At 56.5% G+C, this 19,225-nt stretch overlaps 1 protein-coding gene across 1 annotated transcript; it reads right to left on the bottom strand.

Annotated features, from left to right (window-relative positions):
- Positions 1–14,634: 14,634 nt before the first annotated feature.
- LOC120388124 lies at positions 14,635–18,357 on the bottom strand. Its single transcript, XM_039509733.1, has 4 exons — positions 18,148–18,357; positions 16,438–16,650; positions 15,882–15,964; positions 14,635–14,860 (listed from the first exon to the last, which is right to left on the bottom strand). Exons 1-4 carry the CDS (start codon positions 18,280–18,282, stop codon positions 14,635–14,637), a joined length of 657 nt encoding a protein of 218 aa, XP_039365667.1. The 5' UTR covers positions 18,283–18,357.
- Between the last annotated feature and the right edge of the window lie 868 nt (positions 18,358–19,225).

Raw genomic sequence — 19,225 nt, 5'->3', positions numbered from 1 at the left:
GCTCCAGGTCCAGAGCGCTCATACTCAATCCGCCGGGTGAGTGTGGGACGGACCCTGGGGGACAATCGCCACATCATCCCCATTGAGGTGAGGGGAAGGAGCATCCACGGTTTCTGAGACACATCCAGGGGTCCAGAGGTGACACTGGCGTGGCCCGAGGTGGTGGGCCCAGACCAGCTAGTGCCCAATGACCCTAAGGGGAGTGTTTGGGCCCCGCATCAAGGTGCCTGTAGCAAGGATACACTTGAAATGGGGGGCTAAGGAGGGACCCAAAGAGGTTGAAGTGCATGTTCATCTGCCTACTGAGGTGCTAATGGGCAGTGACTTGGAAAACTGTCCGAGTGGCACTCAGAGCGCCCTGGCCTTTACCTGGAGCTGGAGTCAGCGAGGGATGCAGGACCTCCCGAGGGAGTGACCAAAGCACTCAGGGTGGGGCTTGACAGGGCTGGGTTGGAGCCTCCGTCCCAAGGTGGGGATGCTGAGGCACCGCCAACCGGGGCTGTATATTCCAACCCAGGAGCTGAATTCCAGACGGAGCTGCAGGAGGATCCCTCCTTAGAGAAGCTCAGGGCACTTGGTGGCCACAGCGGTGCAGGATCCCAGCGGGAGGACCGCCGGGAGAGATTCCTGTGGGAGAAGGGATTCCTGTACTGGGAATGGGCTGCTTCAGGGCAAACTGAACCTTGGAAGGTCAAGAGGCCTTCCCCAGCGGTACCACCTCAGACTGTTGTACTTGGCCCACGATATCCCCCATTCAGGGCATCAGGGCATCCGACACACCAGGCAGAGGCTGCTGCAGAACTTTTACTGGCCTTGGATCTTTGACGCTGTCCAACAGTATTGCCGGCCCTGTGACTCCTGCCAGAGAGTGGGGAAGGCCCAGGATAAGTGTAAAGCAGCTCTGAGACCTTTGCCCATCATAGACGAGCCTTTCCAGAAGGTGGCTATGGACATAGTGGGGTCCCTCAGCAGGGCCACCTAGTCGGGGAAGAAATACATCCTGGTGGTGGTAGATTTCACTACGTGCTATCCCGAGGCAGTGGCCTTGTAGTCTATCGAGGCAGACACTGTGGCAGATGCGCTGCAGACCATTTCCAGCGGAGTGGGGTTCCCCAAGGAGGTCCTTACAGACCAGGGGTCGAACTTCATGTCAACCCTTCCAGAGCCTGGTGTGACGTTATTGATATAATCTGGGACCATATAGAACATGGTTGCAACCAAGGTTCAGTAGTGGCACCAAATCTTGTGTAAAGGGGGTCATATAGGGTGTCTAAGACCAGGTTATCAGTTGCTGGTTATGATTATGCTGTCTATATGTATGTATCATTTTGTAGTTGAAGCTATGAGTATTGGCTCTATACTGTCTGTATTTTAAACTTTTTTTGTGCTTCTGGGAGACATCCCAGACAAGTTGGTGTCAGCCCTGCCTAGCCTGTTTGATGGCCCATTAAGGACCATCAGCTACACAACTGACCCATTGAGAGAAGGCAGATACGCCTTGTAACTCAGCAAAGTATGCAGGGACTTGCCCATGTGACTCCAGACTCCATTTTGCTGTAATTTTCCACAGTGAGGACAAAGAGGTTCTTACACCTGGAAAAGACTATAAAAGGCTGATGCCTCATCTCCATCTTGTCTTCAATCCTGCTTCTTACCTCTGGAGGAACTTTGCTATGAACTGAAGCTCTGAACAAAGGACTGAATGACCCATCCCAGCTGTGGATGTACTGTACTCCAGAGACTTGATTTGAACCTGCAGTTTACTCCATCATTGCTACAAGTCTGAACTAAGAACTTTGCCATTACTGTATGTAATTGATTCCATTTAACCAATGCTAGCTCTCATCTCTATCTTTTTCCTTTTATGAATAAACCTTTAGATTGTAGATTCTAAAGGATTGGCAACAGCGTGATTTGTGGTAAGATCTGATTTGTATATTGACTTGGGTCTGGGGCTTGATTCTTTGGGATCGAGAGAACCGTTTTCTTTTATTGGGGTGTGGGTTTTCATAATGTGGAAGTACAGAAAGAACTGACAGGGATTTGTAGGGGATCTTAATGCATGACATTCTGTTAGCCAGAGTCAGGCTAGCTGTAATCCTAATAACGCAAGATTTGTAGAAGCGAGGATTGTGTGAGGCGAGTGGAAAAGAACTGTGTGAGAAGTTGTTGTAACCTTGCACTGATAAAATATGTAGACTGGCGTCTTTTTAGAAGTGAGAAAAACAAGATATCAGGATGATCTATGTATAAACAAAATGCAGCTGTTGCTTATTATTGTCTGTAACAAAAGTATAAATGCTGGCTGTAATTGTTTACCTGTTGAGAGACCTGTCTAGGAAGGGGAGACCCTATGTCCTAGTGCACTCTCTCCCTGTTGTAGCTGCTAAACAGAATAAAGTATCTGACTCTGCTGCACCCAAACAAAAAAAGCGAGAACTGAGTTTTTCTCCAACAATTACCATTCATCCCCAGGATGAGTGGCACTGGTGGGGATACTGGGAGACTGGACCGTCTAAGGAAATTGCTTGTGTGACTTGTGGTTAGCCAGTGGGATGAATCCAAAGACCTCTTTGTGTGGCTGGTTTGGTTTGCCTTAGAGGTGGAAAAAACCCAGCCTAGGGCTGTAACTGCCCTGTTTAAGCAATTGGTCCTGAATCGGCACTCTCAGTTGGGTCCCACCAGAACCGCATCGTCACACCTGGTGAACCAGCTACTAAGGGAGATGGAGGACTTTGATCTAGTGTATATTGACAATAGCTGTGTCTTTAGCCAGATCTGAGAGAACATGTGTCCCAGGTGAAGAGGGGGCTGGGTCACCTCCAGGATGCAGGACTGACCATAAAAGCTGAAAAGTGTAAGGTGGGGATGGCAGAGGTATCATACCTGGGCCACAAAGTGGGGAGCGGCCACCTGAAGCCAGAGCCAGCCAAAGTGGAGGCAATCCAGGATTGTCCGGCTCCCCAGACTAAGAAGCAGGTCCAGACTTTCATTGGGATGGCCGGGTACTACCGGAGGTTTGTGCCACAGTTTAGCTCCCTGGCAGCTCCCCTGACGGAGCTGTGTAGGAAGGGAAAGCCAGACTATGTGGTCTGGACTGAGCAGTGCCAGAGGGCTCTCTGTGCGCTGAAGGGGGCACTTATCCAAAGTCCGGTGCTGGTAAACCCAGATTTTAACAAACCCTTCCTGGTGTTCACCGACGCATCAGGCACGGGGGCTGGGGGCGGTGCTGATGCAAACTGATACTAAGAGAGAGAGACACCCCATTGCGTACCTGAGTAAGAAGCTGCTGCCTTGGGAGCAGCACTATGCGGCCAAGGAGGAGGAACGCCTGGCCGTGGTGTGGGCCCTTAAAAAACTGCAGCCGTATCTATTTGGGCATCACTTCACTGTGTACACGGACCATTCGCCCCGATGTGGCTGCACCAAATGAAAGGGGCTAATGCCAAGCTCCTGAGATGGAGCCTGCTCCTCCAGGGGTCTGACATGGAGGTGGTCCATGTGAGGGGGAGGGCCAGTGCTTTATCATGGGGTGGGGGCCCTGAACTTCCCCAAGTGACCCCGCTCAGTTCAGACTTGAAGGGGGGAGAAATGTGAAGAAGTGGGGGATTTTCTTGTTTTTTTCTATGGTTTGTATGCAGAAGGGGTGGGACGCAGTGTCCCTGGGTGTTACTGATTTAATGAGGTGATGGGAGAGGGAGTTTGTTGTTACAGAGGACCAGCAATGGAACTTGGGACCCCAGCCAATGGCCGGGAGAATGGAGACCCCAGCGACTGGTGACCTGGTAACCGGGAGGCCCAGCTCGGGAGTCACAGCCGGTTCTGGCCATTGGGAGGACAATGGGCTGCAGAGAGAGGACCCTGGTGACTGACCAACTGGTTCCAGCCAGTGGGGAACAAAGGACGGCTGAGAGGAGAGGAGAGGAGGCCCAGGCGTTGCTGTTTAGCTGGATAGCCGACAATGGACAGAGTCAGGGCTTGTGACCTGTCACGGACTCACAGGTCGTGCCCACTCCTGGCCCCATACAGTCCCTGGGAGGAACCCCCTTCAGTGCCACAGCCCTTCTCCGGGGTCCACTCTCTCTCAGGGGTCAGGCCCCTCCACCGCCTGGAGCCGCACCTCTCTGAGCCTCAGCACGTCTGTCTCTCCCCGTGGGCCCCCTCAGGGAGTCCCCCGCTCTGGACCCCCGGGGGCCTCCACTCCCAGAGGGCATGATGCCACCCTGATCTCTAGACCAGAGCGACTCTCAGCCAGCGTAAAACAGGAGGGTTTATTGAGCGTCTGAACACAGCGCAGAAAAATCTCAGAGCCCTCAGGCCTGGCCTCCCTCAGCACAGCACATCTAAGTCTCTCCTGCAGCCAGGTGGGCTCTGCCTGCTCCCTCTTTCCAGTCCAGAGACCCCCTGCTTCCCAGCTGGGCATCTGATATCACCTGCCCACACATCACGTTAGTACTGAATGGAGGGGTAGTGAAATGCTGTTATCAATGTGGTGATTATTGTGGGAATGCAGGGAAGCAGGACTGCACTTAACCTGTTCCAAATGCGGTGTGGGGGTGGTCACACTTGGCCGAGAGAACCTCACTGAGCCGGGGGTTCAACTGCCTCTCTAGACTGGCTTAACCTGTTTTTTTCTTACTGTTCAAAGAATGGAGCTAAATAGGCTTCATTAGGAGCTTCTTTTGTTATTTTAATTGCTCAATCAGAGCTGTAACCGGTTATGGTAGGACTGTTTTTACTATGTTGACTAAGAACTAAAATCACTGAGAACTAAAATAATTTGAAATGGGGCAGTGTTTCTGCCCAGCCTGCAAAGAGCTGAAAATCACTGAAATTGATGTGCAGAGGTCACAGCAGAGAGGCAGAAGGTGATTGACACTCAGCTGGTGAATGAGTGACCAGCAGGGTGGCGGTGGAGAGGCATGATAAGCAGCAAGCAGGGCGGTGGCAGAGAGGCGAGATGAGTGGCCAGCAGGGTGGTGGCGGAGAGGCGAGATGAGTGGCCAGCAGGGCGGCGGCAGAGAGGCGAGATGAGTGGCCAGCAGGGTGGCGGCGGAGAGGCGTGATGAGCGAGTGGCCAGCAGGGCGGCGGCAGAGAGGCGAGATGAGTGGCCAGCAGGGCGGCGGCAGAGAGGCGAGATGAGTGGCCAGCAGGGTGGCAGCAGAGAGGCGTGATGAGCGAGTGGCCAGCAGGGCGGCGGCGGCGAGGCGAGATGAGTGGCCAGCAGGGCGGCGGCAGAGAGGCGAGATGAGTGGCCAGCAGGGCGGCGGCGGAGAGGCGTGATGAGTGAGTGGCAGTGGCGGGCTGCAATGAAGGAGCATGGTGAGAGCAGGTGGCTGGTGAGCAACCAGCGGAGCAAGTAAGATGCCTCTTTATCCCTCACCCAGGGTAAACTCTGCAGATGCACCTCTGAACTCTGGGTCTGCACTGACCAAGGCCAGCAAACTGAGTGGGTGTGCAGAGAGGGGTTGGGCACGTGAAAGGGACTTTTGGGTTGCTGGACTTAAGGACCTGAGGGGGAAAGGGCACTGCCCAGTGTAGTTGGGGGTGGGTCTTTTACTCCTGGTTTATGTTTATGAACCCAAATTAACTCTGAGTTACTTCCCTCCTTTTATTACTCTGTGCTTACAAGTGGGGAAGTATCGCCGGGGTGGTGTGTAATTTTCCCAGGTTACTGGGTGGGGGCTTGAGCCCGTTCTGTGTTGGATCGATGGAAAGGAACCCCTAGATATTGAACCTGGCCCTGGTTGATGCTGGTTCCACCTGGCAGAAGGGTTACAGTCCAAACGAGAGTGGGAAAATCCAGACGTGTATCAAGTACCAAATCTGAAATAGGCACATTGCAGTTGACCTGTACACCATGGCATGAGTACAAGAGGCCTTGAACCGTTTATTAAGGATCCAGTGGTTCTCAGTGTTGGATCTCTGAAGTGGAGGATAAGGGGAAGACAGACTGTCTGTTAGGTTTCTCCCAGTTTGAATGCCTGTCCCAAGGGATTTCTGGACTGCCTGCCACGTTTCAACATCTTATGGAGGAAGTTGTGGGAGACAAGAACTTACTGCAAGTCTTAGTTTGTAAGTCCCCTGGAGAAAAGACTTCTAAAAGTGGCCTCCAGACTGGAAATAAGGTGTAAATTTTTAACAATGAGAGTAATTAACCACTGGAACAATTTACCAGGAGTTGGGGGTAGATTCTCCATCACTGACAATTTTTCAAGCAAGGTTGGGTGTTTTTCTAAGGTCATGTCTACACTACCACTTATGTTAGCAAAACTTATGTCGCTTAGGGTGTCATAAGATGGTTGCTTTCCCAAATTAATGGATTTCTCAAACCTGAGTGACAGGTTATGCCAGTTATGCTGGCATAAGTGGTAGTGTGGACAGCCCACAACCTGGCCTCCATCAGTGGAACCCGTGGCAGCTCCACTTCTTTGGCCCAAAATCCCATGCTAACCCGTTGCTGGAACACCCGTGCCACCAATGAGACCAGCCTGGGGTGATGAGTCTGTCCCACATGTTCCCAGACCTTCTTGAAGAAAGACAGGACATACCAAGGTTGCCGGACAGTGGGGGACATACAGATGAGAGGTGTCCCTGGTGCCCCAGGCCTTCCCAGTATTAGACCGGGAGATGCGGGAGTCTATGGCAGTGTCTGAGGGCCCCTCACCATCCCTAGCCCAAGGAGACATCCCCTCCCTGCAATGCCCACTCTCAATAGGCATGGTTAACATATGTAGCTCATGAGCTTGTGGCAGCCATAGCCGGCTTCCCGAGACCCCATGGGGAGAACTTGTGGACCTGGAAGTGCAATTTTCTGGGACGACACATTCTTGGCTGGGAGGAGGATTTAAGCAGGATCTGAATGGGCTCTGCCCTGCCATCTACTGACGAACCAGGTGAACAGACCTCAGGGGCAGACTGGATTGTCATAGACTCACCTTCTCTGCCTGGGTGATCCGCAGACAGACCGGCTTTGCCAGAGTGATCGACTTTGGCTCTTTTGCATTCAAATTCACTTTAGTCTTGAGAGCAGGGGTAACGAGATGTGATCCGTATGGTGTGACTCAAGGACAGCCAAACTGTGCTGAATGTGCCCTGATTGAGGTGGGTCACCCTAGCGAGCCTCATTTGCTGGGTGGGGAGTTTATGATGCTAAACCAAATGAAAGTATGAGGGGGTGGTGGGGACAGCGCGCCGATGTGTTGGTGTCAATTAACAATCAGAGAAATGGTGGCCTAGAAGGGATCTCAACAGATCATGGAATCCAGCCCCTTGTGCTGAGACAGGATCAAGCAAACCCAGATTATATCCAACAAGTGTTTGTCCAGCCTGTTCTTAAAAACCTCCAACAATGAGGGTTCCACTAAAGCTACACACCCTCCCCTGGAAGCTGCTCCAGAGTTTAGCTACCCCTATAGATAAAGAGTTTTTTCTAATATCCAATCTAAAGCTCCCTTGCTGCAGATGAAACCCTTCACTTCTTGTCCTGCCTTCAGTGAACATGGAGAACAATTGATCCTCGTCCTCTTTAAAATTGCCCTTCGCACACTGGAAGTTCTCAGGTCTCTTCAGTCTTCTCAAGACTAAACAGGCCCAGTTTTTAAACCTGTCCTCACTGCTCAGCTTTTCTAAACCTTTTGTCATTTTTGTTGTTCTCTTCTGGATTCTCTCCAGTTTGTTCACATCTTTCCTGAAGGTGTGGTGCCCAGAACTGGATCCAGCCTATGAGCTGAGGCCTCCCCAGGGCCGAGCAGAGCGGGACAGTTACCTCTGGTGTCTTGCATACCTGGTGATACACCCCAGAACGACATTAGCCTATTTTGCAACTGCATCCCATTGTTGGCTCATATTCACTTTATGAACCACTAGAACCCCCGGATCCTGTCCAGCAGTACGAGCCACCTAGCCAGGCCCAGGTGAACCCAGGCCTGGGACTTTGCTGGCCTCGGACAAGCGGCGCCTGGGATCAGGGGCGGCTCTAGACAGTAGGCTGCCCCAAGCAGCGCGAGCGCCAGCCGCCCTTCCCGGTCCCGGCGGTCCCCTCTTCCAGCGGCTCGGTTGAGCTCGACGGTATGCCTGCGTCAGGTCCACCGGAGCCCGGACGAGCGGACCTGCCGCAGTCATGCCTGCGGGAGCTCAACCGAGCCGCTGGAAGACGGGACCCGCCGCAGTCATGCCTGCGGCAGGTCCGCTCGTCCCGGGCTCCGTGGACCTGCCGCAGGCATGGGCGGAGCTCAACCGGAGCGAAATGCCGCCCCCCCGGGAAACGGCCGCCCCAAGCGCCTGCTTGGCGCGCTGGTGTCTAGAGCCGCCCCTGCCTGGGATGCAGCGGAGGGAATGGGGAAGGGGCTCAGCTCAGGCAAAGCCCACCACCACCAGCGCTGGCAGAATGGTGAGCACCTTTGGTGCAAGGGCTTGTAGGGCTAATGGTCATTTTATTCTTATTTTTCATCACGGCAAGTTAGCAACAAGAAGGCAGCCAGGGAAAGTGTGGGCCCCTTACTGAATGGGGGAGGCAACCTAGTGACATGTGATGTGGAAAAAGCGGAAGTACTCAATGCTTTTTTTTTGCCTCAGTCTTCACAGACAAGGTCAGCTCCTATACTGCTGCACTGAGCAGCACAGTATGCGAGGAGGTGAGCAGACCGCAGTGGTGAAAGAGCAGGTTACGGACTGTTTAGAAAAGCTGGACATGCACAATGGGACCGGATGTAATGTATCAGAGAGTGCTGAGGGAGTTGGCAGATGTGATTGCAGAGCCCAGGGCCGGCTCTAACATTTTTGCCACCCCAAGCGAAAACAAAGAGCGCCGCCTCGCCCCCACGAGCGCCGCCCCCCCACGAGCGTCGCGCCGCCCAAGTCCCCCTCCCCCTACGAGTGTCGCGTCGCGCCGCCCAAGTCCCCGCCCCCTCCGGCGCCGCGCCTAAGTCCTCGCCCCGAGCGCGCGCCCAAGTCCCCGCCTCCGGCGTCGCGCCGCCCAAGTCCCCGCCTCCGAGCGTCGCGCCGCCTAAGTCCCCGCCTCCGAGTGTCGCGCCGCCCAAGTCCCCGCCCCTCCGAGCGTCGTGCCGCCCAAGTCCCCGCCCCTCCGAGTGTCGCGCCGCCCAAGTCCTCGCCCCAAGCGCCATGCCGCTGAAGCCCGCCCCAGCCGAGCGCCACGCCTCCCAAGCCCTGCCTCCCCCCAGCGCTGCCCGGCAGAACCAAAAAAACCCAAAACCAAACCCAGAGTGCCGCCCCATCCCAAGGTGTCGCCCCAAGCACGTGCTTGGTAGGCTGGTGTCTGGAGCCAGCCCTGGCAGAGCCATTGGCCATTATCTTTGAAAATTCATGGCGATCGGGATTTTTCCAATCTGACATCTACAGGAGCGTTGAATGGGGTCCAGACAGGGTGAGAGGAGGGGGAAAGCTCTGCTTACAGGTACATGTGAATCACTGGTCATCAATCCTTGGGAAATTAATGCAGCATTTAATCACCCCCAACCGCCTTTGAAAGCAAACACCTTTATTTAATAGAATTAATTTATAACTAGAACTGGGCAAAATTTCTCAGACAGATCATTTTCACCGACGAATGCAGCCTGGGGTCAACGAAACTGTTTGTAAATTCGGGGTTGAATTTGGTGACTAGTTTCAGCCGAAAGAGAAATGAAAATAAAAAGTCAAAACGTGGAGTTAATTTTGAAACAGGATGTTTTGAAACGATGTTTCGTTTAGCCATTTAGCTGGATTCAGTTTTTAAAAATGCCCTTTTAAAAAAGGGTATAAAGACCATAACCTGGAAAAAACCGAACAAACATTGCAGTTTCCGGTTGACTCGAGGCATTTTCCCCGGATCTTTCACTTGGCTCGTTGCCTAATTGATGCTTCACTCAGCTCCCTTTGTAACAGATTCTGAGATGTGGCAGAGAGTTCAACCACCCCGGACTCTTGGAAGTTATCCAGAAAAGAGGAGGTACCGTGTGTGAAGAAGGAAGCCAGAGTGTCTGCCGTGGCAGGGGCATGCCCGGGGCCGAGCGAGAGACTCCCTCTCTGGAGCTGTTCAGATGGAAAACTGACGGGACTAGCGCAGAGAATGTGCAAAGAGCAACCCAAGCTAGAGAGGGACGGCGGAGCCCTGTTCTTGCCCTAAGAGAATCTGACTGTGTGTGAAGGATTCGGATTTAATAAATAAAACTAAGTTTGGTTTAAACCTTTGTCTTCACCTGCATTGCAGAGCTGAAAAGCAGCCAGCAGGAAACACGGCCTGACCATCCCGCGGAAAGGGCTGGATAATGTCTCAGGGCAGGACGTCCCTGCGGGCGACGGGAGCAGGTTCTGCCTCGTGGGCTGAGCGATGGGGACGAGCAGGGACCAAACCGCAGTCGAGAACCTCCTCAAACCCAGGGCCGGCTCCAGCTTTTCTGCCGCCCCAAGTGGCAAAAAAAAAAAAAAGACGAGTGTCGGCACCTCTCTTCAGCGGCAATTCGGCGGCAGCTCAAAGAGCAAGAGAGGGAATGAGGGACCCGCCGCCGAAATGCCGCCGAAGACCTGGACGTGCCGCCCCGATACCGGACGGAGTGCCGGAGCCACCCCTTTGAATTGGCTGCCCCAAGCACCTGCTTCCTACGCTGGTGCCTGGAGCCAACCCTGCTCAAACCAGCATCCCCATCCGAGCTCCGGGGAGCTGCTCTGGTCCCCTGGAGAGCCCCCAGCCCAGACTCGCCCCAGTGTCACTCCGCTGGGATGTGCGTGGCCCATGTGCCCTGGGATCTCCGTTTGAGGGGTGTCAATGGCTGTCAAGTCAGGGGGATCCCCTCGTCTGAACCTGGAGCTGCGCTGGGACACATGAAGCCTCCTTTCCCATTGATGGGAGGTGGAGATCGACGCCTGCTGCCATTGCAGAGGCTCTGCAGGGGAGCCTGGGCTCCACAGAGGGGAGCTGCTTTCGGCCCATCGCCCCACCTGCCGCCGGGGCTGTGGGCTGCCCCTGGAAAAGTGTCCGGAGGGGTCTGATGGGCACCTGCAGTGTCACGCAGCCAAACCAGCCCACGCACTCCGCGGTGGCAGGGCCTTCCCGGCACAGGGTCCAGGCGGCGGCGCTGGGCTCCCAGCAGTACACGGTGTTCAGCCAACAGGCCGAATCCTCGCCACCCACCACGTAGACCCTTCCCCGCCAGCAGACGGCCCCAGCAGATGCGATGGCTCGGGGAAGCGCCGGGATGGCCACCTCCTGCCTCACTTTGCCATCCTCACCCAGGAAGAAGCACGCCCAGGAGGCCTGGACATTTCCCAGGCAAGAAGCCCCCTCTCCCTCCTCCCCGAGGTCTTAGTCTCTGCAGCCCCCCACGACACAGATCCCGCCAGCCGTGGCAGCAGCGCCCGCGTGGCAGAGTCCCACGCCCAGCAGCACCTGAGCCCAGCTGTCCGAGCTGATGTGGTAGATGAGCAGCCCCCGGTGGGTGGCCAGGGCCCCCGCCACGTGCTTCTTCCCACCTATCAGGTAGAGCTTGTTGTGGAGCGCGGCCGAGGCGAAGTAGCTGAGAGGAAAGGGCAGGCGGGCGGCGGGAGCCCATTGCTTCTGCTCCAGGCCAAAGGTCTCTGCCGAATCCAGCTTGCCAGCCGCCTCCGCACAGCCCCCCACGGCGTAGAGCCGCCGGCTGCAGACCAGGAAGCCGTGGGGGGTCCAGGGGCCAGGACATGGAGGGGAGCTGTGCCCACTGCACAGAGCAGGCGTCGTATTCGTGCAGGCTGGTTGAAAAGCAGCCGTCCGGGCCGCAGCCCCCAGCCACATAGAGCTTGTGACCCAGGGCAGCGAAACCGGGGAACCGCACCGGAACCGAGCCCAATGGTGCCCCCCACCTCTCTGTGCGGGGGTCGAAACAGTCCAGGGGAGAATCCAAGTCCTCGACCGCAGCATGGCCCCAGGGCCGCCCAGAGGGGGGGGGCAAGTGGGGCAATTTACCCCAGGCCCCGGGCCCAGCAGGGGCCCCCATGAGAATTTTTCGGGGCCCCTGGAGCAGGGTCCTTCACTCGCTCCGGGGGCCCCGAAAAACTCTCGCGGGGCCCGGGCCCCCAGAGCTTCTTCGCTCTCGGTCTTCGCTGGCCGGGGGGGTCCTTCCTCTCTGGGATCGAAGGACCCCACCCCGCCGAATTACCGCCGAAGTGGGGCCCCCCGCTGCCGAAGACCCCGGGCCCCCGGAATCCTCTGGGCGGCCCTGCATGGCCCCTCTGTCCCACGCACACGATCACCTCCTCATGCCCTACCGGAGGCCCCCACTCTCCCGCAGCCTCCCCACCCCAGCCAGCTCCTTCAAGCCCAGCCGAGCAGCCCCAGAAAGCTCTGCGACGTCTGCCTGCACCTCGGCCAGCTCCTCAGGGGTCAGCAAGGCCAGGCGCACGTGCCCCAGCAGCTCTGGGAGCAGAGACAGGCGCTCGGCGGGGTCAGCCCTCACCCAGTGCCCCACAGCCCAGTAGACTGTCAGTTCGGAAGCCACCGCGAGGCCGTCTGAGGTGATGATGCTGATCAAAGTGCCGGGGTCCAGGCGCAGGAAGGCGTCGTGCTCGCACAGGGACCTGAAGTGCAGGCTGACATAGCGTCCGGCCACGCAGAGCAGACCCGGGTGCTGGTGGGCGTGAGCCAGCGCATACAGCCTGAGGCAGGTCTCCAGGGAAATGCTCTCCACGAGGAACCTGGCAGGGAGAGCCAAGGGGACACAGGCGCTGACTCCATGGGTGGTCCTGGGCTGGAGCACCCATGGAAAAAAAGGAGTGGGTGCTCAGCACTCACCAGCCACCTGCCGATCAGATGTTTGGCAGAGGGTGGGAGGTCCTGGGAGGAGGGGGCAGAGCAGGGGCGGGAGTGGGGATGGGGCGGGTATGGAGCACCCACCCAGATAGAAGAAAGTCAGCATCTGTGCAAGGGGACACCTGTCATGGGGAGCCGCGGACAGAGCCCAGTTAGCATTTTCCTTAAGCTGGCCAGGCTGCTCAGCAGATCTGCAATGCAGTGAGGGCCCTTCCATAGGCCTGGGCTCTCAGGAGCCCATAGCAGGTGTGATGGTGCACCCCATAAGGCTTTATGGAAATATACTTATGAATGTATATATGCCATAACTGGAATATGTTTTATGCTATATATGCCATGAAACCTCAATTCCACCTCCTTACAGAATATCAGGGTTAGAAGGGACCTCAGGAGGTCACCTAGTCTAACCTCCTGCTCAAGGCAGGACCAATTCCCAGACAGATTTTTATCCCAGTTCCCTAAATAGGACCCCTTGAGGACTGAGCTCACAACCCAGGGTTCAGCAGCCCAATGCACCAACCACTGAGCTATCCCTCCCCAGGGCAGGTGCAAACTGAGATTTTCAGTCTTAGACTGTGCCCAGCTGTGGGCGGATTCTCAAAGGGCTCACGCTGAGCCCAGGTGAGCTCCCTGTAAAGCTGCAGGTCCCTGCTCCAGGCAGGCATTCGAGCTTCCCAGCAGAATGGTTTGAGAGCTTCAAGCCAATCTCATCCCAAGGCAGATGGCTGGCCTGGGACATCGCAGCCCAAAGGGGTAAAGTCTGGTAAAGTAATAAAGAGCTGAAGACTTGGGGCTTATCATGGAAAGTGTCGGGGGGCCATAACCCCAGGGGGTGCTCCCATCTCTGCCTGTAGAACCAGGGCACTCGGGGGCTGCTCGGACAAGACCCAGTGCTGCGAGTCTGTGCTGAGACACAGGGGCACTCGTTCATTTTGACAGTCCTTTTTTATCCACAGACCACAAGAGCGGCCAGAATGGGTCAGACCAAAGGTCCATCTAGCCCAGTATCCTGTCTCTGACAGTGGCCTGTGCCAGGTGCCCCAGACGAAATGAACAGAGCAGGGCAATTATCGAGTGATCCATCCCATCGTCCAGTCCCAGGTTCTATCAGTCAGAGGTTTAGGGACGCCCAGAGCTTGGGGTTGTGCCCCTGGCCATCTTGGCTAACGGCCATCAATGGCCCTATCCTCCATGAACTTTTCTCATGCTTTTTTTGAGCCCAGTTATGCTTTTGGCATAACATCCCCTGGCAGTGAGTTCCACAGGTTGACTGGGCATTGGCTGCAGAAATACTTCCTTGTGTTTGTTTTAAACCTGCTGCATCTGCCCCGGCACTGCAAGATACTTCCCCCTCCCTGGCTGCCTGAGCCCACTCCTAGGTGTAACAGCAGGGTGAGTCTCCGCGGGGGCAGGTTGTGGGGTGCGCACACCTGTCCCACTCAGTGCTGGGATGAGCCCCCCCTGCCTCTTTCCCCAGAGGCCAGCAAAGCGCTGCTGATGTGAGGGCTCCGCCGGGGGAGCTGGAGGTTGATGGCCGGGGTTTCCCAGGTGACTGGGGTCCCAGTTTGGAACCTGTTACGGGCCTGATTCTCAGAGGGCACGTTCCGAGCCAGGCCCCTTTGAGGTGTGTCAAGTAGGACCCCAGAATCGCTAGTTGCTTTGGGTCCCGTCGGTCCCATTTCCAACTCCTCATGGCCCCCAGCCGTGCGGCCGCAGAGACCCTTCGTGCTTATGTGGCAGGTTCACGGAACCGATTACGGTCTGGCTCTGGTGCGTTTCCTAGTAGCCAGGGAATACACCCAGCCCCTCGCCATAGCTCCCCCACCCCACCCTTGGTCACCACAGGTCTGTGTCACCTGCCAACCATCTCCAGGAGTGGGGGGATCTGAAGCCTGCTGGCCGTGACGAACAGCTCCTGGGCGCACTCGGCCGTCAGCGCCAGCTCCTCCGTGTACAGATAGTGCAGGATGCTCTGGCGGATGGAGGGCGACACATCCTGCAGCTGAACCTCCCCACCCTGGGAGTCCGTGGAGGCCATCTGGTCCCGTAAGTAAGGGCTGACCGAGCCCAACACCAGCCTGCAGGGAGGGAGGTGAGGGCAGCTCAACCGGCTCCTGGCATGGCACCATCCAGAGCCTCCACGTGCTGGTCACCGCACATGCCGGCAGGCATGGCATCCCCCGGAGAGCCTGCAATCCCACCGGGGCAGCCGGGGTGTGGCTGTGGGGTGGGGATAAAGGGCCATCTAGTGTGTAGTGTGATGGGTTCAAATCATCCCACAAAAATACACCAGCGTTCCCTTATCTCCCCAGCCACAGCGCCGTGATCAGCGCCGTGATCCCGATGCACCCCTGGCCCAGGCGGCACCAGGAGAGCCCTATGGAGTCATTCTGGGAGCGGCATCCCATACAGCAGGTCGGGACCAGTCTCAGCGAATGTCACTGTTTGGATGGGAGACGGTCAAAGGAAAGCCCAGGGGCTGTGGAGAGCAGGGCGTCTGCCGTACTGCAAGGAACCAGGTTCTCTTGGGAGACATCCAAGGCCCTGACCAGGTGTGGGCTGCACAGGCACCAGCCAGCAGGAACCAGCTTCGCTCTCCGACCCCAGTGCAGTTTGTGGCACGGGCAGATGGGGGGAAACGCTCCACATTTTCCCTTGGAAATGGGGCAGATCTCGCCAGCAAAGAGCCAGAATTCCTGGGGCCCCACAGGGCCAGCATGGCAGGTACTTTTCAGAAGCAAAATTTTGCTTTAAAAGCTTAAAGCCCCTTGTCTGCCTTGCACAGATATCACAGATCCCAGGCGTCAGAGGGAACATTTTAGCCAAAGACACAGGGACAATCTGCGTGGCAGGGCCGAGTGCTTTGCACCCGTCAGCTGCTGCCCTCCACCCCAGAGGTGGCTGCATTTCTGCTCCGGGTGAAGCAATCCCTGCAGAACCCTTGGGCCCTGCCCCTGTGCTGCTCTGGGCTCTCTGCACCAGGCCAGTCAGTGTCACCTTCCCAGGCAAATAGCCCCTGCTGCCCCAGAGCTCACACGGGGTGTCTGGCTCTCCTGCCCAGCTCCTTCTAGCAAGGGGGAGCGCGGAGCAGAAACCCACCTGTGACTGAGAGGGGAAGCGCCGTCCTGCAGCCACCAAGGCAACGTCGCAGAGCTGCTGGGCCTAGTACAGCTCCTGGAAACCTGCAGGGATGAGGGGACAGAGCCCAGGCTCCTGTTAGACCTGGGGGGCGGGGGGCAGCAGGGAGACAGCGCCATCAAGAGGAGTTTAATGGGGTGGGGACATTGTCTCAGGGAGAGAGATGGATGGTGCCGTCACCGCCCCAGAGGAGCCAGGGGTGGTCGTTCCCATCCAAAGGGCCCGTGTGTGTGATGACTTTGGGAGGCCAGGCCAGGAGAGGGTCACATGGCTCATGCTGGTCTTCTCCTGTCTGTAGCAGAGCCCTCCAGACTCCAGGGCAACCAGCCCGGCTCCGGCACCAGGTCCAGGGGGGAAACAACCCCTGGAAATGCTGTTCCCCTCCCAGCAGCTCCCGGGGCGCTGGCCGCAGCTCCAGCCTCTCCCCTGCCATGAAGGAGCCCACGGGGTACTACTGCAACACTCCAGAGCAGGGACCCATCCCCATTCCCGTCGTCCTGGTCAGCAGCCGACCTACCCTGCCCATGCAGTGCCCCAGGGACACAGGCGTCGCTCTGGGGTCGGCCTCCGGCCCAGCCATCAAGAATTCAGGATCCCAGCCACGGAACCAGGCTCCAGAGCTTCCAGGAACGAGATCAGCCTCAGGGGGACGCTCCGAATTGGGGTCAGTCATGCAGGAGAGTCCAGTCACCGTGCCAAGTATCAGAGGGGTAGCCATGTTAGTCTGGATCTGTAAAAGCAGCAAAGAATCCTGTGGCACCTTATAGACTAACAGACGTTTTGCAGCATGAGCTTTCGTGGGTGAATACCCACTTCGTCGGATGCAAGTAGTGGAAATTTCCAGGGGCAGGTATATATAAGCAAGCAAGAAGCAAGCTAGAGATAACGAGGTTAGTTCAATCAGGGAGGATGAGGCCCTGTTCTAGCAGTTGAGGTGTGAAAACCAAGGGAGGAGAAACTGGTTCTGTAATTGGCAAGCCATTCACAGTCTTTGTTTAATCCTGAGCTGATGGTGTCAAATTTGCAGATGAACTGAAGCTCAGCAGTTTCTCTCTGAAGTCTGGTCCTGAAGTTTTTTTGCTGCAGGATGGCCACCTTAAAATCTGCTATAGTGTGGCCAGGGAGGTTGAAGTGTTCTCCTACAGGTTTTTGTATATTGCCATTCCTAATATCTGATTTGTGTCCATTTATCCTTTTCCGTAGAGACTGTCCAGTTTGGCCGATGTACATAGCAGAGGGGCATTGCTGGCATATGATGGCGTATATTACATTGGTGGACGTGCAGGTGAATGAACCGGTGATAGTGTGGCTGATCTGGTTAGGTCCTGTGATGGTGTCGCTGGTGTAGATATGAGGGCAGAGTTGGCATCGAGGTTTGTTGCATGGGTTGGTTCCTGAGCTAGAGTTACTATGGTGCGGTGTGCAGTTACTGGTGAGAATATGCTTTAGGTTGGCAGGTTGTCTGTGGGCGAGGACTGGCCTGCCACCCAAGGCCTGTGGAAGTGTGGGATCATTGTCCAGGATGGGTTGTAGATCCCTGATGATGTGTTGGAGGGGTTTTAGCTGGGGACTATATGTGATGGCCAGTGGAGTCCTGTTGGTTTCTTTCTTGGGTTTGTCTTGCAGTAGGAGACTTCTGGGTACACGTCTGGCTCTGTTGATCTGTTTCCTTATTTCCTCGTGCGGGTACTTAGTTTTGAGAACGTGCCTGGCCCCAGGACAGACAGCTCCTTCGACACCCCTGAGGGCAGGTGGACACGGCAGCAGGTGTCCTCAATACCCCCCTTCCTTCCTCGGTCCCATCAACTCGCTCCCTGCGCCTGCCCATGGGCTCAGCCCCCGCCACTCCCCAGGGATCCCGCATGGTAACGGGCAGCTCCTTTGATTCAGGACCGGACATCAACTCACATAGCAACCGGCCTTGCTCAGGTCAATCCCCGGCTCCACAACACTCTCGCCCAGTAGCCACCCAGACCCCTTCGAGCGCAGATCCCGCACCCTCACTCAGGTGTTGCTGAGGGGCGGTGCCCGAGCAGAGTCAGGCGCTCTGGGTTTGCCCATGGGGCCTGGTGTCTGTGCCCACATCACCCCTCAGGGCCCCTCAAGTGATTGATTCTGGAGGTTGGGGTGAATTTGCCGGGCACCCGCTGCCTGTTCCCTTTGCACCCACGCTTGCGCCGTCCCTGCTCGCTGGCATGAGGGCATTGGGAGCCTGGAGTGAATTCACTTTGCGACGCTCCCGTCCTGCGGCAGGCGGGCGGCGTGTGCCCGTGTGCGGCCCTGGCGGAAGGCCCAGCGATCCAGCCGGTGGCAGGGATAGTCCCAAAGCGGGTGTCCCTGCACCCTGTCTGGGCCCCTCCATCAGGATTGAGGGTGATGGGTGCTAGGCCTGACCCCAGCTCTTGCCCCCTTACCCAGCCCCTGCAGTCTGCTGGTCCCCACGCACCACCTCCCTCTAGCGCAGGAGGGGTCGTAACTGCCCGTTGCAGGCAGGTTCCAACTGCCCCCAATGGAGCCCCCAGCCTCACGCTGCCTGGGCAGCTCTTAAAGCGACAGGACCTCCCCCGTGAACCCCCAACCAGATCACAAGGCACTGCCCAACCATCACAAGAGACGCCCCTGCCCTACACAGCCTGGACAGACACGGCAGAGAGAAGGGGGGAGCATGGAACAGGTTTGAAGGTTTGGAGAATGAGGAAGGGGTACAGCAAGTGGTAACTGACAGTGAGAGGCCAAAGAAAAAGAGGCGAGCGGCCAGTCCCATAGATAAAGGGGAGGAGTCGATGGAAGTAGCACCAAGTTTGGGCCCAGGGAAGATACAGGATGGCTTAAGGGGAACCACAAGGGATGATAGGAATGGAAGGAGCTTGCAACCAGGGGGAAAGGGGGATAGGTTAGAGGACCATGCTGTCCCCAGGCAAAGGCAGGTCTACGTGATTGGGGATTCCATACTGCGAAGGTTGGACAGGCCTGTGACCAGGGCCGATCCGGAGAACAGAAGGGTGTGCTGTCTACCGGGTGCTAAAATACGGGATGTGGACCTGAGGTTGAAAAGGATCCTAAGAGGAGCGGGTAAGAACCCTTTGATCATCCTTCATGTGGGAACGAATGACACGGCTAGATTCTCACTAGAGAGGATCAAGGGAGACTATGCCAGGTTGGGTAAGACGCTCAAGGAAATTGAGGCTCAGGTGATCTTCAGTGGGATTCTACCTGTCCCTAGGGAAGGGCGCCAAAGGGGTGAGAGGATCGTGATGATTAATAGTTGGCTGAGGGAGTGGTGTTACAAGGAGGGCTTTGGGATG

The sequence above is a fragment of the Mauremys reevesii genome, linkage group 22 (genome assembly GCF_016161935.1).
Source record: "Mauremys reevesii isolate NIE-2019 linkage group 22, ASM1616193v1, whole genome shotgun sequence".
NCBI classification, from domain to species: domain Eukaryota; kingdom Metazoa; phylum Chordata; order Testudines; family Geoemydidae; genus Mauremys; species Mauremys reevesii.
This window is presented reverse-complemented; position numbering and strand designations above follow the sequence as displayed.